Genomic DNA, 22,204 nt, shown 5'->3' on the forward strand with positions numbered 1-22,204 from the left:
CGGTCTCCACTCAGCCGCGGCGAGGGAGCTGTGTGCTCTCTGCTTCCTCTCACCGCGCGGGCTGTTTGCTGATTACGGAGCCGGAATATGACGTCATCCAGCTACAGCAGACAGCCCGCGCGGTGAGAGGAAGCAGAGAGCACACAGCTGTGTGCTCTCTGCTTCCTCTCACCGCGCGGGCTGTTTGCTGATTACGGAGCCGGAATATGACGTCATCCAGCTACAGCAGACAGCCCGCACGGTGAGAGGAAGCAGAGAGCACACAGCTCCCTCGCCGCGGCTGAGTGGAGACCGGCGCTTGACCGACCCACTGGACCCCAGGGACAAGTCCACGCCAGCACTCCAGGTAGGGAGGCTGGGTGGACATTTTTTAATTAAAAAATAATACTTTGTATGTATGTGTCTGTGAGTGATTGTGTCTGTGAATGTATGTATGTGTGTGTCTGTGAGTGATTGTGTCTGTGAATGTATGTATGTGTGTGTGTGTCTGTGTGTATGTGTCTGTGAGTGATTGTGTCTGTGAATGTATGTATGTGTGTGTGTGTGTGTGTGTGTGTGTCTGTGAATGTATGTATGTGTGTGTGTGAGTGAGTGTGTCTGTGAATGTGTGTATGTGTGTCTGTAAGTGTGTCGGTGAATGTAGGTGTGTGTGTCTGTGAGTGTGTGTGTGTGTGTGTGTGTATGGGTGTGTGTCTGTAGGTGTGTGGGTGTCTGTGAATGTATGTGTGTGCACACGTATATGTGTGTGTCTGTGTATGTGTGTCAGTGTGTGTGTGCACGCATATATATATATATATATATATATATATATATATATATATATATATATACACACAGACACGTGTATATTATTTTTTTTGGGAGGTGGGAAAAGAGTTCCCACACTTTATTCCCCAGGACTTCACTGGAGATCTCCGGATCTCCCCTGTCGGCTCACGCAGAGTCGGCACTATCTGAGTGCCGGCTCCGCTCTAAGCCTCCATGGGCTGGCGGGGAGATCAAAGATCTACCTCACCAGCCCACAGCAACATGGAGGGAGGCAGTAGAGGACCCGGGGAGCTCTAGACAGCAGCTCCGCCAGGTTCCTCTCACGAGATCTGAGCATTGCCACGGCAACAATCAGATCTCGCGAGAGTTAACTCTAGCCCCGCAGGCTAGAGTTCACTCTCCACTGGACCACCAGGGATGACACATGGCAGCAAGGATCCCCCCTCCCTATATAAGGTAGGGAGGGGGGATATTTACTAATCTGCCCCCACCTCCACAATCCCTCCAAACATACAGCCCGCACGCTCACACACACAGTACACTAACCGCACCCTCACAAACACACACAGCACCTTTACAAACACACAACACCCTCACACACAGCACACTAACAGCACCCTCACAAACACACACAAACAGCACCCTCACAAATACACGCACACGCACACATCACACAAACAGCACCCTCACACACACAGCACCCTCACACAGCACAGTAACAGGACCCTAACAAACACACACACACACAAACACCCTCACCCACATAGCACACTACCAGCACCCTCACACCACCCTCACACAGCACACGAGCAGCACACACATACACAGCAGTGTATGTGTGTGTGTATATATATGTGTGTATGTATGTATATATATATATATATATTACATATATACACATGCGCCGTGTGTTTGTGCTTTAGGGTGCACACCCTAATGCAATAGGCTGCGCACGCCTATGACTTCACAACACAGATTTGTTAAAAAGAGACGATAAGCAAACATATAATGTTAAAAATCACAGGAAAGGGCAGTTCCCTTTTAAAAAGCCACAACAAAACTGCAATGTTATACAAACATAGCTGGTTATTCATTCATGTGTGGAAAAAAAAAATTATGTGAACTCAAATTTTAGACGAAATTAGCCAAATTGGAAACATAGCCGACTTGAGGGTGTTTTTTTCTAGATTGGTTTTAGCAGGTTGGAATTTCAAATTCACTTTGAAACTGTTTTCAATTTCCCTACAAGCCATACTTTAGTGAAAAAAACACCACCAGTCTTGTCTTTAAAGGAGAAATATTCTTTAATTTCCTTAAAAATAACGTACGACTTTAAGCAATTACCATTATAGATGGATTTTAAAACAAACAATTTCTTACACATTAAGAGCATGTTGAAAGTTAAATCAACTTTCTCGGCGTTCAATAAATTCCATGAACCAACGGCATTATCATATATCTTTCTAAAAGTTTCATTAGGGCAGAAATAAATAAATAACTCTTGCCATTAATGCTCAGTACCTGGAACAAAATCGAACTACAAAGACACGACCATCTATCATGTGATTGCTCAAATAGCTTTAATATAGAAGCAAATGTACTCCGTTCGGTTTAATTTTCTCTATGTCAATTCCACCTCCTTCCATCCATCTGGTACGCTAAGGAGTTTAATTATTATGCTAGTATCCCATGATTTTTACAGCTGAAAGCTAGAATATTTTTGCACAAATACCATATGTTTTCGGGAAACTGTGGAAAGATTAATTATGCGTTCCAGACTGTAACTTTTGAAATTACAATGGAACAAAGTGATATCACGACTCTGTGTACCAAGCAGATTGAAGTTTTAATTATTAGCCAAAGCACTAAGTCACAATAAAACAAAAGTAATGATCGTTAAATTATATGAATCGAGCTAGGACACCGCTTGCTGGGAGAATCTGTCACCCTATGTCTTATAAAACTACTTGGTAAGCAGCTCTAAAATGTTTGATTATGGTTTGGTATAACAACAAGCTTGCAAGCAAAGCCCTTAATAAAGTGATAATCAGACCACTGGAGTTCTGAGGTGCCTAAGTAGCATGTCTCAGGGGTGCAACTAGCCCATGGCACACAATTAAAAATAAGTCAGTGTGTGCAGTGTTTCAAGCAGAAAAACTGCACATAAATACTTCAAATCACTGAAGTGGTCATGGTGGTTGGAGCAACACTTTAACCCCTTAAGGACACACCAGAACAACTTTATCTAAATGAGGGGCACTGGGCAGGGGCACCACTGATTGGCTAAGAGCAGTAAGCTAAGGCTCTCAGCCAATCAGTGACTCCCCATTCACAAAACAGGTTTGGAAATAAACTTACCTTTCTCAAATCAGTTTTGTGAATGGGGAGTCAATGATTGGCTGAGAGCATCAGCCAAACACTCTCAGCCAATCAGCTGCTCCCCTGCCCGGATGCCCCCGTTTAGATGTAGTTGATTTGGTGCTTCCTGTAAGTTAAAATTCTGAAGCCGCATGTCGCCGGGGAAAGCAGAGACTGGAGGAAAAAACATTTGAGAATGGTTTAACCTCTTGAGGTAAGAGTGCGCCCAGGAACCTCCTGGCACCATACAAATTCATTAAGATGAAGTTGTATTGGTGCCTGGATTGTCCCTTTTAGTGCTGTAGGAGATAATCTTATCTACTGCTAGTTTATTAGGTCCCTGAGGTCTGATTATCACTAGTTATGATTTATGTAACAAATAGGCCTGATGACCCTATTTCTGTGCTATTAAAAAACTATTTTTAATATCAGACTTGCAAACCAATGATTATGTTACACAGTTAGCAACCGTCTAAATCAGTGATGGCGAACCTATGGCACGCCACAGGTCCGCCATCACTGCAGAGTAGGCACCTGCCTGCCCGAAACGGCAGGCGCCTACTCTGCTTCCGGTTCGGGAGGCAGGGGAGGGATCTGTGATGCTGATCCCCTGTCCTCCCGCGCGATGCTGTGTGGAGCGTTGCCGAGCGTTACCATGGCAACGCTCCACACAGCATCGCGCGGGAGGACAGGGGATCAGCATCACAGATCCCTCCCCTGCCTCCCGAACCGGAAGCACTGCCTGCCACCACCGGACCACCAGGGATGACGGTACCACCACCGGACCACCAGGGATGGCTGTGTCCCCCCCCCCACTTCATTAAAGGTAAGAAGGAGGGAGGGGGGGATACTGATACACAGCACCCCTACCCCCCCAGAAGTACCCTTACACCCCCAGCACCACCCCTAGCCCCCACAGCACCCCCCCAGAAGTACCCTTACCCCCCACAGCACCACCCCACCCCCCCAGAAGTACCCTTACCCCCCAGCACCACCCCTACCCCCCCCAGCAGTTCCCCTACCCCCCAGCAGTACCCCTACCCCCCCTCAGCAGTACCCCTACCCCCCCTCAGCAGTACCCCTACCCCCTCTCAGCAGTACCCCTACCCCCCTCAGCAGTACCCCTACCCCCATCAGCAGTACCCCTACCCCCATCAGCAGTACCCCTACCACCCCCAGCAGCACCCTACCCCCCCAGCAGCACCCTACCCCCCCAGAAGTACCCTTACCCCCCACAGCACCACCCCTAACTCCCCAGCACCACCCTTACCCCCCACAACACCCCCAGCAGCACCCTACCCCCCAGAAGTACCCTTACCCCCCACAGCACCACCCCTATCTCCCCAGCACCACCCCTACCCCCCACAGCACCCCCCCCCCCCAGAAGTACCCTTACCCCCCACAGCACCACCCCTACCCCCCACAGCACCCCCCCCGCAGCACCCTACCCCCCAGAAGTACCCTTAACCCCCACAGCACCACCCCTATCTCCCCAGCACCACCCCTACCCCCCAGCAGTACCCCTACCACCCCAGCAGTACTCCTACACCCCCACACACTGTACCCCTACCCACACACAGTACCCCTATACCCCCCCAGCAGTACCCCTACCCCCCACGCAGTACCCCTACCCCTCAGCAGTACCCCTACCCCCCCCACGCAGTACCCCTACCCCCACGCAGAACCCCTACCCCCCCACGCAGTACCCCTACTTCCCAGCAGTACCACTACCCCCCACACACAGTACCCCTACGCCCCCACAGTACCCCTACCCCCCACAGCACCCCTACCCCCCACACACAGTATCCCTACCCCCCACAGCAGTACCCATACCCTGCCAGCAGTATCCCTACCCCCCAGCAGTACCCCTACCCCCCACACAGCACCCCTCTCACACACACATACAGCACCCCTACCCCACGCACAGCACCCGTCTCACACACACATACAGCACCCCTCTCACACACACACACAGCACCCCCCTCACACACACACACAGCACCCCCCCCACACACACACAGCACCCCCCCCAAACACACACACAGCAACCCCCCAAACACACACACAGCAACCCCCCAAACACACACACAGCACCTTACCCCCCCAGAAGTACCCTTACCCCCCACAGCACCACCCCTACCCCCCCACAGCACCCCCCAGCAGCACCCTACCCCCCAGAAGTACCCTTACCCCCCACAGCACCACCCCTATCTCCCCAGCACCACCCCTACCCCCCACAGCACCACCCCACCCCCCCAGCAGTACCCCTACCACCCCAGCAGTACCCCTACACCCCCACACACACAGTACCCCTACCCACACACAGTACCCCTATAACCCCCCAGCAGTACCCCTACCCCCCACGCAGTACCCCTATCCCTCAGCAGTACCCCTACCCCCCACGCAGTACCCCTACCCCCACGCAGAACCCCTACCCCCCCACGCAGTACCCCTACTTCCCAGCAGTACCACTACCCCCACACACAGTACCACTACCCTCCCACAGTACCCCTACCCCCCACAGCACCCCTACCCCCCACACACAGTATCCCTACCTCCCACAGCAGTACCCATACCCCGCCAGCAGTATCCCTACCCCCCACACAGTACCCCTACCCCCCAGCAGTACCCCTACCCCCCACACAGCACAGCACCCCTCTCACACACACATACAGCACCCCTACCCCACGCACAGCACCTGTCTCACACACACATACAGCACCCCTTTCACACACACACAGCACCCGCCTCACACACACACACACACACACACACAGCACCCCCCTCACACACACACAGCACCACCCCAAACACACACACAGCACCACCCCAAACACACACACAGCACCCCCCCCAAACACACACACAGCACCCCCCCAAACACACACACACAGCACCCCCCCAAACACACACACAGCACCCCCCCAAACACACACACAGCAACCCCCCAAACACACACACAGCAACCCCCCAAACACACACACAGCAACCCCCCAAACACACACACAGCAACCCCCCAAACACACACACACAGCAACCCCCCAAACACACACACAGCACCCCCCCCACTTACACAGCACCCCCCACACACTTACACAGCACCCCTCATACACTTACACAGCACCCCTCATACACTTACACAGCACCCCTCATACACTTACACAGCACCCCTCATACACACACACAGCACCACTCATACACACACACAGCACCCCTCATACACTTACACAGCACCCCTCATACACTTACACAGCACCCCTCATACACACACACAGCACCCCTCATACACACACAAAGCACCCCTCACATACAACACACACAGCACCCCTCACATACAATACACACACACACACACAAACACACGCGCCGCCCCCCTCCACACACACGCAATTGCCGTGTTGGCACTTTAAGGAAAAAAAAGTTGGCATGTATTGCGGTTTGGGCACTCGGGCTCAAAAAGGTTCGCCATCACTGGTCTAAATTATTCTGCAAAGTGACTTTTTACGTTTTTGTTAAAGGGACACTATAGTCACCTGAACAACTTTAGCTTAATGAAGCAGTTTTGGTGTATAGAACATGCCCCTGCCTGCAACCTCACAGCTCAATCCTCTGCCATTTGGAGTTAAATCCCTTTGTTTATGAACCCTTGTCACACCTCCCTGCATGTGACTTGCACAGCCTTCCATAAACACGTCCTGTAAAGAGAGCCCTATTTAGGCTTTCTTTATTGCAAGTTCTGTTTAATTAAGATTTTCTTATCCCCTGCTATGTTAATAGCTTGCTAGACCCTGCAAGAGCCTCCTGAATGTGATTAAAGTTCAATTTAGAGATTGAGATAAAATTATTTAAGGTAAATTACATCTGTTTGAAAGTGATACCAGTTTTTTTTCATGCAGGCTCTGTCAATCATAGCCAGGGGAGGTGTGGCTAGGGCTGCATAAACAGAAACAAAGTGATTTAACTCCTAAATCACAGTGAATTGAGCAGTGAAATTGCAGGGGAATGATATATACCGTATATACCCGAGTATAAGCAGAGTTTTTTAGCACATTTTTTGTGCTAAAAAACCCCAACTCGGCTTATACTCGAGTCAATAGTCTGTATTATGGCAATTTGCATTGCCATAATACAGACTGGGGGAGAGGGGGCTGTCAGAGCTGTAACTTACCTGTCCTGCAGCTCCTGTCAGCTCTCTCCTCCTCCGCGCCGTCCGTTCAGCACCTCGGTCAGCTCCCAGTGTAAGTCTCGCGAGAGCCGCGGCTCTCGCGAGACTTACACTGTGAGCTGACAGAGGGAGCTGCACGGACGGCGCGGAGGAGGATAGAGCTGACAGGAGCTGCAGGACAGGTAAGTTACAGCTCTGACAACACCCTCTCCCCCCCACTGAACTGCCAATGCTGGACCACCAGGGAAGGAGAGCCCCCCTCCCTGCCATGTATCAAGCAGGGAGGGGGGCCAAAAAAAAAATTAGTAATAATAAAAAACAATAATAATTAAATAATAAACAATAATAATTAAATTAAATAAATACAAATAATAATGAATAATAATAAAAAAAATAATAAAAAAAACTACCCACCCCCCACCAAGGCTCTGCAACACACACACACACACACACACACTGCACTCATACACTCACACTGATACACTCACGCACACGCTGCACTGACACACACACACTGCACTCATACACTCACACTGCACTCATACACTCACACTGCATTCATACACACACACTGCATTCATACACACACGCTGCATTCATACACACACGCTGCACTCATACACACGCTGCACTCATACACACGCTGCACTCATACACACGCTGCACTCATACACACGCTGCATTCATACACTCACACTGCATTCATACACACACACTGCATTCATACACACACTGCATTCATACACACACTGCATTCATACACACACACACTGTAAATAAATATTCAATTAATATATTTTTTTTAGGATCTAATTTTATTTAGAAATTTACCAGTAGCTGCTGCATTTCTCACCCTAGTCTTATACTCGAGTCAATAAGTTTTCCCAGTTTTTTTGGGTAAAATTAGGGGCCTCTGCTTATATTCGGGTCGGCTTATACTCGAGTATATACGGTACACTAAAACTGCTTTATTTAGCTAAAGTAATTTAGGTGACTATAGTGTTCCTTTAACTTTGGTTTTGTCAAAATGTGGTATAAACACAGCAGTGAAGTTTAATTTTATCTTCACTTTTTTTTATATTATTCAGACTGATTCATAGCACACAAAAGAGGATTCTAAAGCACAATTCACTTTTACTGTTTTAATTTCCAGCTGTTCCCGGAGGTGTGTGTGTGGTGGAGCTTAAACACATATTTATTATACAGTTTTAGTTATATGTTATGACAATTAAGCAATAAAATGTTACACTGGGTTTTACGTTATCTTTTCAACCCATCAAGTAGCAGCTGTATTATACATTCCAAATGTGTATCCAGGTTACTGGGTGTCACGACACTCCTTAGTCAATATGCCCTCGTGCAGTACTCGCACTCACCACTCTTTCTGTTTGGCACTGTTTCTCATTTCCTTTCGTTAGGCACTACACCTGGCCCTTGTTTAGCACCTATATATTCTGGTTTCTCCCCTCACTCCTGGTCAGATCATTATCCTCTATCCTTGACCCTGTACCTGCTGTTTCCTGGTTCCCGTGATTCTGGCTCCTTGCTCCTGTCTCCTGTGTCTTGTTTCCTGTGTATCCTGTGTATCCTGTGTATCCTGTGTATCCTGTGTATCCTGTGTATCCTGTGTATCCTGTGTATCCTGTGTATCCTGTGTATCCTGTGTATCCTGTGTATCCTGTGTATCCTGTGTATCCTGTGTATCCTGTGTATCCTGAGTATCCTGAGTATCCTGTGTTTCCTGATCCGGTGTTCCGATGTCCTTATGGTCCTGTGTTCTTGCCTCTGGCTGGTCCTGTGTCCTGTGCCTCCTGTTCCAGTGTTCGCCTGCAGTGTTCCTGCCTAGACTCCTTCTCCAGTGATTCTGACCTTGCTGCATTATTTCTGTGTGACCTGCTTAGGGCTTTGCCCCTTGATGTTCATTTAGTACTTGGTGGCTGCACTACCCTGACTAAGCCTTTACCTTTGCCTAGGACTATCGTGGACTCTGCCTGCTCTATTGTATATATTGGGTTATTGTATATATTTATATATTTGTGGCATTGTCATATTTTGTTTTGTGTGTGTGTGTATATATATATATATATATATAATCTCCTTTTGGTTTTCCTTAATACATTTTCTTTATTACTCCATTTATCGTGTCCTAGCATTATTTCTCTGCTAAGTTGGTTCCCACACTTAAAGGGACAGTGCTGTTGCAGGGCAGCACCCCTTCATGTCCTTACAGAATGATCTGACCACTTGGAACCGGCAGAGTATAATGTCTAGGATCACAATGAAGAACCTTGTTGGTATTCATGCTGATTCACAGCAAGAGTGTGCTCTCATTGAGACTTGTTGTAATCAGTTAGGAAAAATTCAGCGGCAGATTGGAAAGGCCTCTAATTTATGCTTATCTATTATAGATGTCTCCTGTCAAATCCAGAAATCTGTATTATGTGGATTTATCTATGAACTTCAAACTTTTCACAAAAACATATGTGATTCATTGCTTTTTCAGTTACCTAATTGCGATATATGGTTGAGAGAGCCTCCTGTGATAAGTAGGGTGTATACACTTATCCGTATGTCTCTTAAAGAGATATCACATAAAAAATCTTTATCATATTTGCAGAGACAAGTAAGAGTAATGCACAATAATTTTGTTGCCTTGTTACCTGAAGTGCAATTTATTATTGATCTTGTACAAGAAAGAATGACTGTCTTTATGCCTGATAATAATGATGGTATTCCCTTTTCTGATGTACATAGCATAACAAATCCTCCTGACTCTGACTTGGGAAAATGGCTTGTTGGTCCTCCCGACTGCAAAACCGAAGTCCCTCTGGAAATTAAAGCTGAATGCCTTCCTGCCCAAACAAAAGACGAAGATGTTGAGGGGTTATACAGCACTGGCGATCCCCTCATGGACCAAGTCTTTGATGAACTGGGTGCTCGTTGCATAGCAGCTTTAGAGGACGAGCAGTCTGAATGGGAAGGTAGTACCAGTACGCAGTTTCCTAATGTTGTCTCAGTACCAGAGACCCATAGTACCCTTATATCACCGTCTCTTTTCTGCAAGATCCACTCGCCTATTCCCAAGGTGAAGCTACCGGCTACCAAGATGAACGATCTCAACACCGTTCAAGAGGGTACATGTCTGGTCAGAGAAAGTCTCAAGCAAACTCTGCCCAACCACGAAGCAGAAACAGACTCCCCTGAGTCTGCAACTAGAGATATGAATTCCTACCTCACCGTGCCAATTGAGGAGACTACCAGTGACCTGAACCAGGTAACGGGATCTGATCTGAAGGCCTGTCCCACAAAGGACAATGCATCCGAACTAGAAGAGTCACCTATAAAATGTGCTCCGGGTGATGCAAGTGACGACAAGGTTGGACCATTGAAATTGGGGACCAATCTCGTTGAAGGTGAATCTCCTGTCAAAAAGTCACCACGTAGGAGACGTGGTAAACTACCTACTTCTTTCAAGACACTGGCTGAGAAGGCTGAAGAACCAAAGGTGAAAACTTCAGAACAACCAGTGGAAGAAGAGGCTATTGTGCCAAAGGCAGCTCATGACATTGATGTGGGGAGGCTTGATGATTCCAATTTTAACCCTTCTACCTCTGGGGGTTTGAAGATTGGCACCCCTCTCCCAACCGCAACTGTGGAAAATGAGTTGTCGCCAAGTAAAAAAGACAGTTATCTTCAAATAGAAGACAAAGACTCAAACTGGGTGCAACGTGACAAACCCGTGATGGATCAGCCGCTTAACCAAACGCCAAAGGAAAGGAGTGTAACCGAACAAGGAGGTACCTGTTCCCATGATGAAGGAAGCTCCTTCTATGACATTTCAGTTACCATGATGTCTATCACTCCACCTAAACTCCAGCAAGTATTAAATGAAGACTTGCCTTCAGTTGAAAGTCTATCTACGACAAATAAAGAACTACCTCGAGCTGAGTTCACAAGGGAAGAAGAGAATGACTTCATTAACCAGGTATCTCTAGCCGCTACAGAAAAATGTCAATTTGAGAGAGTCGTCTCTGCTTCAGTTAGCCCCGTGCTCGGAGAAATTTGGGGAACCCTTCCTTGATGCATATCTGCGGTCTGTGGAGGAAGGCTCGCAGAATGTTCTTGATCCTGTACCTATTAATTTAGGGGATTCTCCTTGTTTGGTTCCAGTGGTACCTACCCAAGATTACGCAGAGACTGTTCTCCCTTCGACTGAAGTTGCATCGCAGTCTTTGTTCCGAGGATCCCACAAGCCAGAAACCAAGTCAGACCCAGGACTTCTGTGTGCTGAACCTGTTACTAGCAATAGTCCCAGATCTAGTGGGTTAACACATTTGTCGGTCACTGGTATGGAGTGTTTCTTATCTTATGTGCCTTTACCTTCTGTTTCTGTGTCTGCCCTTCTATTGCTAAATGTTACTCTACAGTCCTTGCTTTTGTATGTTTCTATTCTGCCTCGTTGGTTTCTCCCATGGGATTGTCCACCTCTCATTCCTCCTAAGCCTCCTCCTTGTTTTCCTCTACTGGTTGGGTGGCCCTGATTTTCTTCTGTCACCCGTGGGGAATCTTTGGGTTTTGGAGCGCCGGGAGTCGCTCCTTAAGGGGGGGGTACTGTCACGACACTCCTTAGTCAATATGCCCTCGTGCAGTACTCGCACTCACCACTCTTTCTGTTTGGCACTGTTTCTCATTTCCTTTCGTTAGGCACTACACCTGGCCCTTGTTTAGCACCTATATATTCTGGTTTCTCCCCTCACTCCTGGTCAGATCATTATCCTCTATCCTTGACCCTGTACCTGCTGTTTCCTGGTTCCTGTGATTCTGGCTCCTTGCTCCTGTCTCCTGTGTCTTGTTTCCTGTGTATCCTGAGTATCCTGTGTTTCCTGATCCGGTGTTCCGATGTCCTTATGGTCCTGTGTTCTTGCCTCTGGCTGGTCCTGTGTCCTGTGCCTCCTGTTCCAGTGTTCGCCTGCAGTGTTCCTGCCTAGACTCCTTCTCCAGTGATTCTGACCTTGCTGCATTATTTCTGTGTGACCTGCTTAGGGCTTTGCCCCTTGATGTTCATTTAGTACTTGGTGGCTGCACTACCCTGACTAAGCCTTTACCTTTGCCTAGGACTATCGTGGACTCTGCCTGCTCTATTGTATATATTGGGGGGGGGGTGGTGTGTGTGTGTGTGTGTGTGTGTGTGTGTGTGTGTGTGTGTGTGTGTGTGTGTGTGTGTGTGTGTGTGTGTGTGTGTGTGTGTGTGTGTGTGTGTGTGTGTGTGTGTGTGTGTGTGTGTGTGTGTGTGTGTGTGTGTGTGTGTGTGTGTGTGTGTGTGTGTGTGTGTGTGTGTGTGTGTGTGTGTGTGTGTGTGTGTGTGTGTGTGTGTGTCCCCCCCCTTTTGGTTTTCCTTAATACATTTTCTTTATTACTCCATTTATCGTGTCCTAGCATTATTTCTCTGCTAAGTTGGTTCCCACACTTAAAGGGACAGTGCTGTTGCAGGGCAGCACCCCTTCATGTCCTTACACTGGGGCATTAATATTCTTTATTAAATTATTGTTCCTACTCGCAATAATTTACACTACAGTGTGCCTCTGTCTCTGCACCCGACCCCCCCCCCCCCCATTGTCGCCCCAGGCATTAATGTATTAAAAACCTTTTTATTAATTTACCTGTACCAGTGCAAATGTCCCACAGCACTGGATCGGTCTCCTTTCACGTCAGCGCGATCTGGGAACCTAATGCACATGCACCCCACACTCCCCCCGTTGTGCCCTGGTCATTATTGTATTAAAAACCTTTTTATTCATTTACCTGATTCCAGTGCAAACGTCGGCGCGATCCGGGAACCTAATGCACATGCGTTCATTCGGCCTTCCCCGTTGGAAAGCGTTGATTCAGGGGGTGGTTTCAAGTCACTGGACATTCTCATGCAAAGCGTGAGGACGTCCAGCGTCGTTTCATGGAGTTAGAATCCATGAAACTAGACAGCCACTAAAGTCAATCTTAACCAACCAATGTAAACATTTCCTTAGCCCTTTATTGAAAACAGGGTCACTGCGCCCAGACCTCTTCAATGAGATGACGTGGTGTGCGTGCACATACTATCCCTTTAATTATCATAGTTGCTGGCAGAAACTTCTCATTTTCACAACTTTTAAGCAACTGTCAATAACTACGCTGCCCGATATACAATAAACCTCAATTACCTCATGGCTTGGAAACATTCATAAACCACTCGACCTTCAGTTTTATGGTTTACCTTGCCTTAAAACCCCTCTATCACGCTTTCATAACACACAGTATATATCAAAGAAAAACAGCCAGGGAGATGTAATTGGTACAAATATAAAAGTGCCAATGTCCATGAGAATCCATACTTTAATGAAAAAAAAAAAAAAAAAAAGCAAGCTGAAGTGCTTTACATGTTTGGAGTGTATATTTAACATCCTCACTTTTTTGCAAAGTTTCTCTCTACACACCAACAAAAAGGAGAGATAATAAGGATAACATAAAAAAACATAACTACTTACTACATATTCGAAGACAAGGGTCAACGTTTCCTTGGTGTGAATAATGTCGTGGAGTAGAACAATATTTGCATGTTTTAGTCCTTTCAGAAGTGAAGCTGAAAAAAAACAGAAAAAATAAAAAGGAGACATTATTGCAATTTCACACACAGCCATTGGATTGTGTTGTAATGACAAAGCTAAATTATTTAATCCATTTTATTTGTCAGTTTAGAGATTAAAACAAGCAGATATGCGGCTGTGAGCCTCCCTTGAATACGTCTGAAATTCTTCTTCGATTAATGTTCTGTTTACGTGTGGGCTAGAAAGGTATTAGACCTCCTGTAATGAAATGCTAAACTAAATCTCATTTGTTATTTCCTGCCGCTCTAAACCGTCCAGTAACTGACTAAATACAGATGTTCATACTATTATAGGGGAGAATCCTTAGAAAGGAGGCACCGTTTTCACTGATTAGAACTGGCAGAAGATCTACTTGTTAAAGAAAAAAATCTATAACTTTTCTAGAAATTACACCATTGAATAGAAAATTGAAAGAAATTTTTTGACCTTTTTTTTTTCTTTCTTTTAAATGCATATTAAAGATTATCAATTGATATCACAACCCAGTTAGGTTGATATCACAACCCAGCACACATTGTACTGGCTTTGGATAGGACCAATTCCAAATTCTCCCTGCAGCCCGATCCTCCTCCGCTGACATCAGAAATTACGGAGGACAGGCTAAGTGACGACATAGGAGGCGTGGGGGGGGTGTGCTACCATTGGCTCTCTGAGAATGTTGCCAGCCTTTGCCAAAAATGCACAGAATTAGCGTCAGCCACACAGAAGAGAGGGGTTAGACTCTGTATGTACAGTGTTTCATTGTGAAATGATACACATACAGACTTCACATAAATTAGAAAAATACGGGATGGTACACACTCCAGAGTGCCTCTAGTGCCCACTTGACCAGCACAATAAGCAAGTGAGATCAGGCATATCAAAGCAGGTACAGGCAGATGTATACATACAGTATTATGCAACGTTCTGGCTCCATAAGGTGCCTTAATCAAGACTGGAAAAGGCTCCTTTTGCGAACAAAACTTTGAATGGTACTCTGAATAAATCTGCCTGCACCTCCTTGGATGTGCCCGGTCCTGTTTTTTTATTGCACATACAGACTCCAGGCACCATGACCACTTTAAATCATTGAGGTGTTTATGGTGGTTAAAGTAACCCCTTTGAGGATGGTTGTTTTACAAAACCCATCTGCAAGTTGTAAATAATTTCGAGTAGCAGCTGTTGAGGGTTTTCTGACATTATTTACATTAAGTATGATATTCAGCCGACCTGCCTCGTGATTGATAACTTTTTAACCAGGCATCCTGCATCAGTAAAGATTGCTTAATTCCAGATTAAAAAGCCATTCTGTAAATGTGATTAATCTATGTGCTGATGCAGAGATTTGTTTGAATGCTGCCTTGCTGTGTGCCCCGAGGAATGTTAATTGAGAAAAGCAGACCCATGACATTACAGGCCAACTCATGGAAACTGAAGCAATAGTTTACACCAGTAGTTTTCAATGATTTGCTCAGATATTCCCCAGGTATGAGCACAAACAGTATAAATACTATCTCGGAAAACTGCAGTAATTTTGATAGAGGTCATTTGACCATTGCCAGTATGTTGGAGAAATAGATGTAAGGAGAAAACATTAATCTTCTTATTTGTGATGTTCTGGTATTCAGGTGATGGAACAGTTCAGTAGAATCTGTTCAACCCTTGGGTCACAGGTTCAAATCCCGGCAGGGTTGACTTAGCCCTTCATCCTTCCGAGGTAGATAAAATGAATACCATTAAATTGGGTAATAGTAACAACCCCTGGATGTTGGGCTAAAGTAACATCCCCAGAGCGTACTTGAAAACCAGAGTAATCTGATGGTACCTTTCCTGGTTAAATACTTATTATTTTAGATGCATTTCATGATGCAAGTCATGTGATGCTGTGAAAAAAAAAAAAATATATATATATATATATATCCATTACATTTTACTCAATTGTTGTACTACTCCGGTAAAGTAATGGATAGCAAGTCCAGATTTCCTGTAAGAATCAGACACTTGCTTATAGAGATGCTTTATCATATTCTAATTTATTATGGGTCCCATAAGATGTAAATCGCTGTGACTCACACTTGTGCCACATTCTGCCCATTTCTCCCGATATCCCAATCCACTATATGGATATTGTCCTCACCCAGTCTCCTGCCTAATCGTTGCCAATAAAAGCACCTTTGTAGGCATGTTATTTTGCCATGAACAAAGCAATATTAATTTCACTGTTATTAATTATGCAACTGTAATGTTTGAGAATTATAATTAGCCGGGGACTGAAACATACGATAGTCAGCTTTAATTAAGTGAAAAAGAAAAGTTAATTTTAACTAGAATTTATAACTCCAGTATCCATCTATTCAAAGATGACAGTTCATTAGCAACATGTTAAAATAAGTCAAGAATATTTTTGTCCTAATGCACATTTAATGTCTTATCACTATGCCATGTAATTTATTGGTGGGACATCTTAATCAAATTTTTCTCTTTTTTTATACTCTTCTACATTCAATCGTATTATAGGTATGGTAAATAGGCCTGTCTAATAGGCCACAGGCAGCCTCACTAGGCTTCCTTATGGCTAAGTTGGCGGCATTAAAGGAGAGCTGTCACTTCCAAGATTGGTAAAATTATGTTTTTTTACCCTTTATACTCTTCAAAGATCATTATAAATGCTGTCCATTGCAGCAATTAAACATGGTTAGTTAAAGAGGAGTATCAGAAACAATGTATCTGTTCACACTCCTCATTTGCATGGTGTGCCCTTGCTATGCCAGGGCTAAGCAGGATTTTGATCTCACTTGCTAACTTTTTAGTAAAGAATTAAGAGAAAATTGAATATCACATGAGACAAAGTCAACAGAAATGAAAGATGTTCAATGCTTTACCCTGTGGTGTAAGTTCCAGAAAAATGATGGCACCTCATTAATGAAAGAATATGCAAAAGCAGTTATCAAGATAAAAGAAGTGCAACAAAAAATACTAAAACTACATACAATAATCCATTCCACTAAATGAAGGGTAATAATACGGCATGATGTTGTTTCCCCGCGTGTTGCAGATGCAGTAAAGTGGGATTTAGTAATAGTGAGCTGGGGTGATTTGTGAAGAGCTGCAGCATACAAGACAAAATAGTGGGGAAAAATCCTAGTTAGAGTTGAAGATTTGTTTTTTCCATCTCAGCTTCTTAGGCCTTATTATAACATCTCAGTTGTAATAACACTACAACTCAGTGGGTCTATTAACGAGGCATTGATTGTGGAGGCTTGATAAACGACATACAAATACTTGGATAAATTATCCAAATTTGAAATAAACGACATTATTCAGTGATTACCCCCCCTGGATTAGCAGCCCAGTACATCAATCATCCCTTCGCAGAGGAACATTTTATCTGTCCAGACACCTTTCGTGGTTATAACCAAGCACGGAAAAACAGCCCTTAGGAAAAGCAAACCCAGAAACGACTATCAGAGCAATAAAACGCATTGCAGAAAAAATAAAATGTATTTTCACCTAAATGGATTTGCTTTCCCGACTTGTTAATTCTGAAGGAAGAAAGATGTTCAAAATGCTTTAAGTTCAAGAAAACCTGTCATGGAAGGTTCAATTAGATTTTAGTACTGTAACAATGTCATGTCATAATGGCTACAATGCCAGGAGTTGCCTACCATGGCCCATCCATTTTTTTTTTTTTTTATAAAAGGCACATATAATCTTCCAAATAAGTTATGAACCAGAGCCATTAGTTTGTTCATTTAACAGTTGTCTTTTTAGCTCTAACTTCTTGCATTGTCAGAACTCCATCAACTAGCCCTCAGCTAAGGACAGAAAGTGCTTTCTTTTAATATCCTATATGTACACCTAACATAACATAAAGTGTGAATTAAATGTTAAAAACTGGAAAAATTTCTTTTGCTTATTAGAATTTGTAGACATCCAGTGTAATAAAAGAGCTTAGCTAGATTAATGTGTCACCCCTGATTGTTACATGCCTCATATGTCTAGGATCTAACGATAATGCTTTATCAGGTTGACCTGTAATACTGAAATCAAGCATTATACTGTGATTGGTGCTGGGTAGCTGGCAAAGCTTGCACCGATCACTTTTGGCTTGAGAGCATGCAGGGAGGCACTGTCAGGGTCTGTTGAGAACCTGGGGATCTTCCTTCAGCAGCTGTTCTCGGTGAAATTAAAGGGCTACCACTTTGTAGCAACATGCATTTAAATATGTATTTAAATTGGTCAGCAGGAGGCAAAAAAAAAAAAAAAAGAAGTCTCACCTGACAGAGGGGAGCTCCAAGTATCAATTTATACCTGGGACTCCCTGGTGTGAGCAGAGTTTAACTCGGCTCACACCAAAATGTTAGGATCCGTCAATGGTTTTAAAGCGCAGTATTGTTAGGACATAAAGACCTATCCTAACATCGTTAAAGGGACACTATAGTCACCCAGACCACATCAGCTCAATGGAGTGGCTTGGGTGCCAGGTCCCTCAGGTTTTAACCCTTCAGATGTAAACATAGCAGTTTCAGAGAAACTGCTATGTTTACATTTCAGGGTTAATCCGGCCTCTAGTGGCTGTCTTCCTGCGACGCTGGATGGGAATTTTGCATCCATCGCGCAGAGTGTCCATAGGAAAGCATTGAGAAATGCTTTCCTATGGACTGTTTGAATGTGCGCGTGGCACTTGCTGCACATGCGCATGCTGCTCTACTCGAGAGCTGATGTTGGTGGGGGAGGAAAGGTCACCAGGAGCCCGGCGCTGGATTAAGGTAAGCTGCTGAAGGGGTTTTAACCCCTTCAGCGCCACGGGAGGGGGACCCCGAGGGCGGGGGCACCCTCAGGGCACTATAGTGTCAGGATAGCCGCTTTGTTTTCCTGACACTATAGTAAATCCTTTAAGGTGTTAAAACGTGTAGTCTGTAAATGGTCATTGTACTGGAATGCCCCTGATGCCATTCCCCAGTTCTGTGTCAAACCATTTAACACAAGTCAGTGGTCCCTTGGGCACCCACGTTCCAGTCCCTTGCTCTGCACATTGCTATTGTGATAATTACACTTTGTCAATTTCATCTAAATTTGGATGTTTTTCGTTGGTTTAGAGCATGGATAGGCAACCTTTTAGCGAGATCATTCCAAAACAAGATTGCCAGTCCTGTTTAATTTTCTTTAAATTAACGAGTGTGTATGTTTCGGTTTTCTTCTTGCATCACCTATGGATGTCTGCAGCTGCTTTCCAGGGTTGTATTTGTGTATAAAGTAGCTTTGTTACATATGTATGAGTATTTTGTGGTATTATTTGTATTATGTGGACTGTATATTATGTTATGTATGTGAATGTGGAATGTGCATGGAGGTGGCTGCTTGTGGGGTTCTGTGTGTCTATTTGTGTTGTAAGTAGTGTTGTGTTTGTAATAACGGCTTGTCAAGCATTATTTGTGTTTGCATGTTTTTTTCTACAGGTGTTTGTCTCTAGCACACTCTCCCACAATGAGACACAGATACACACATAAATACATTTCAGCCACTATCATGGGATGATACACACATAGCAACCCAAATCACACTGCCAGACACATGTACACTCCAATACACAATGCTAAATGCATTAACCTAATACACATTGTCAGGCAACCCTCCAATGCACACTGTCAGGGCACATGCACTGCAACTTCAAGACACAAATAACCACAATGCAGGAACAGCAAATCAAATGCTTTTTCAGTATGTTTAGTTACAAAACCAGCAGTTTTAAACATCTAGAATTTTCCTTCCCCTGAAGACAGAAATCAAACCAAAAGTAAACAAAAACCTACTCTTTTTAGTAGACTAACTAAGTAGATGTATTTCCTTCCTAATAGTACCGGCCAGCACAATGTTTTCTTACGACTAAGGCCCAGTTTCACACTCTCACCCTGTCTGTAATCAGCAGCCAAGTGAGAAAATCTCAGCAGGCTAAATATGGCTGGGCAGAGTTAATTACGTGGCAGCTGAAGCTCTTACAGGTATTAACCAGTGAAGCAGGAAAACGTGCACTTTCTATTGGATGGCTTATGTAACTGTCCATAATTCATCTACCCCCAGTGACCCTGTCACAAATTTAGCAGTAGGTGGGTGGCTTCTCAGGAATCCAATAAGATCAGAATGTCTAGCATCTCAGGAATCCAGTAAGATCAGAATGTCTAGCTTCTCAGGAATCCAGTAAGATCAGAATGTCTAGCTAAAGGACAAAGTCAGGGGCAGGGACTCTGGTGGGCTTCTCTCTTCTCATGTGGTTTCTCCTTCTCAAGTACTGGAAGGAAGTGATCAGAGACCACTTCCTCCTAATTTGCAAGTGATTCGCCACTCGCTGCAATCAGGCACAGATATCGAAATAAGTCCTACTCGGACACCTGTCAGACCAGCTCTCGGGAAGATCCTCAGACTGTTTGGGCCAGGCAGCCTCATATGCCACAGGTTGCCTACCAATGCTTTAGCATAACAAATAGCAAAACGTATGTAGCAATGATATACTGTAAGCAATGGCTTAGCCACCCAAGCCCTCTGAGCAAATCAGTGAGCCACAGAAATATATTCAGTACATATTAGACCGACCCTCCTCAAGATGCAAAAGCCCTGACAAAATGTCAGCAAAAAAAATGAATCAGCCCAATTCTACTTTAGTGGGTATTACAATTTTATAACATGACAGGAGGCTTCATATACGCCTCCTGTCATTAATATAATTAAGATTATAGGTACACTAAAACTAGCATAATCTACAATTGAAGCAACTTTTTTTATTAGTGATGCACCCCTGTGGCCATATGTGACAATGCATTTGTCAACCCATTCCTCGATTACTTATAATCTAAAACACAGGAGTAGGCAAAAGGAATGTGTCCATGCATTATGTCTCACTACCAAAATAACACTTTAGGCACAGATTAGACCATCTTATCCTTGCCTCCAACGTTGGAAGCGGAGCCGACACATAAAAGCCAAGCTTTTCTTGCACTCAGAGAATGCCACTTTTTTCTATTCATCACTGGTTTCACTATTCATCACTGGTTTCACAAACCTGGCAAATGATGCCAATAGACTCTTTGCATCGTAACCACTACAGTGGTTCTTAGAATGCTTCTTTAATTTTTTTTATTTGTTCGGAATATGTCATCGATGTAATGCAACAATTGCTCCAAAATATCTTACATTACACTATGGAAGAATATGATTAAAATCACCAATTTATCCTTCTTGGTAGCCACATTTGAATCTTCAATTTACTTGCCAGACTAAATGAAAAATGCTCTTTTTGAACTTGCTTTGTATGGGGCTCTGCGATCCATCTGTACAGTCATTTTACATGACAGTTGTCATTATGATACATGACTGCACCATTTCACCGGAATATTTCTACATGATATGCAACCTAATGAAGAATTAATCAACATAATATTTTATCACTACTAAGTTGGCAGTAAATAAAATTTTTGTTCGATTTTTTACAGGGTTCAGTGAAATAAATTTTAATTTGTTTCACTGCCCAATAATTTCAATTTCTAAGCAGAATTTCTATGATAAAAAAAGGAACCAACAGTACAATAATGATGATCTCTAAAGTGTGTAGGAAGCTAGCCATCTTGATTCCTAACGCATTTCTCGGGAGGACTCAGTACTGAAATCAAGCGTTTCACTTTTAAAATTCGTAGCGTAGAAGCGTTTCAGGAAGGACATGGTGCTGATGCCAGAAAAAGTTAATGTGACATGCAGCGTTGTTCACTAGACCGTGAAATATTGAGAAATTAACAGACAATTGAAAATCTAAGGCTAGAAGAGGGGAATTGGGAAACATGTCGTAGACCAGAGGTAGGCAACCTTTTAGTAGTAGTGTGGCAAAACAAAATCTCGAAGATCCTTGGCATGCCAGTCCTATTTTTTTAATTAATGGTGTGCATGTTGCCATCTTGTACTTACTTATGGGGGCTGAAATTTCTTTGTAGTGTTGTATTTGTGTGTATGTGGGCTTTTATATTGTTTATGTTCATGAGTAGTTTGTGTATTGTGTATGATAACTATCAATGTGGGCTGTGCATGGGGACTACTTGGGAACATGTGTGTCTGATATGATGTCACATTGTGTGTTTGGTGGTGTGTAGGGCTGCTTATGGTATTGCACGCGAGAGGCTGCTTGTGGGATGTGTACATCTATGTGGATTGTCAGTGGTGTTCTGTTTGTGGGGACTGTGTGTGTTGGTTGTGTGTATTATTTGAATGAGGGGAAGACTTCCCCTGCAGCTCTGTGTATATCTAGTTG

The 22,204-nt window shown here is 44.4% G+C and overlaps 1 protein-coding gene across 3 annotated transcripts in view; it reads right to left on the reverse strand.

The window, feature by feature from the left end:
• Positions 1 to 22,204, reverse strand: part of CDK14 (cyclin dependent kinase 14) — a 528,056-nt gene that overhangs the window by 305,599 nt on the left and 200,253 nt on the right. For all 3 annotated transcript variants that reach the window (XM_063452462.1, XM_063452461.1, XM_063452463.1), the window contains one exon: positions 13,813 to 13,907. In XM_063452462.1, coding sequence (XP_063308532.1) covers positions 13,813 to 13,907 — 95 coding nt within the window. The remainder of the gene's footprint in view (positions 1 to 13,812; positions 13,908 to 22,204) is intronic.

Source organism: Pelobates fuscus, chromosome 4, assembly GCF_036172605.1.
Source record: "Pelobates fuscus isolate aPelFus1 chromosome 4, aPelFus1.pri, whole genome shotgun sequence".
Taxonomy (NCBI): Eukaryota; Metazoa; Chordata; class Amphibia; order Anura; family Pelobatidae; genus Pelobates; species Pelobates fuscus.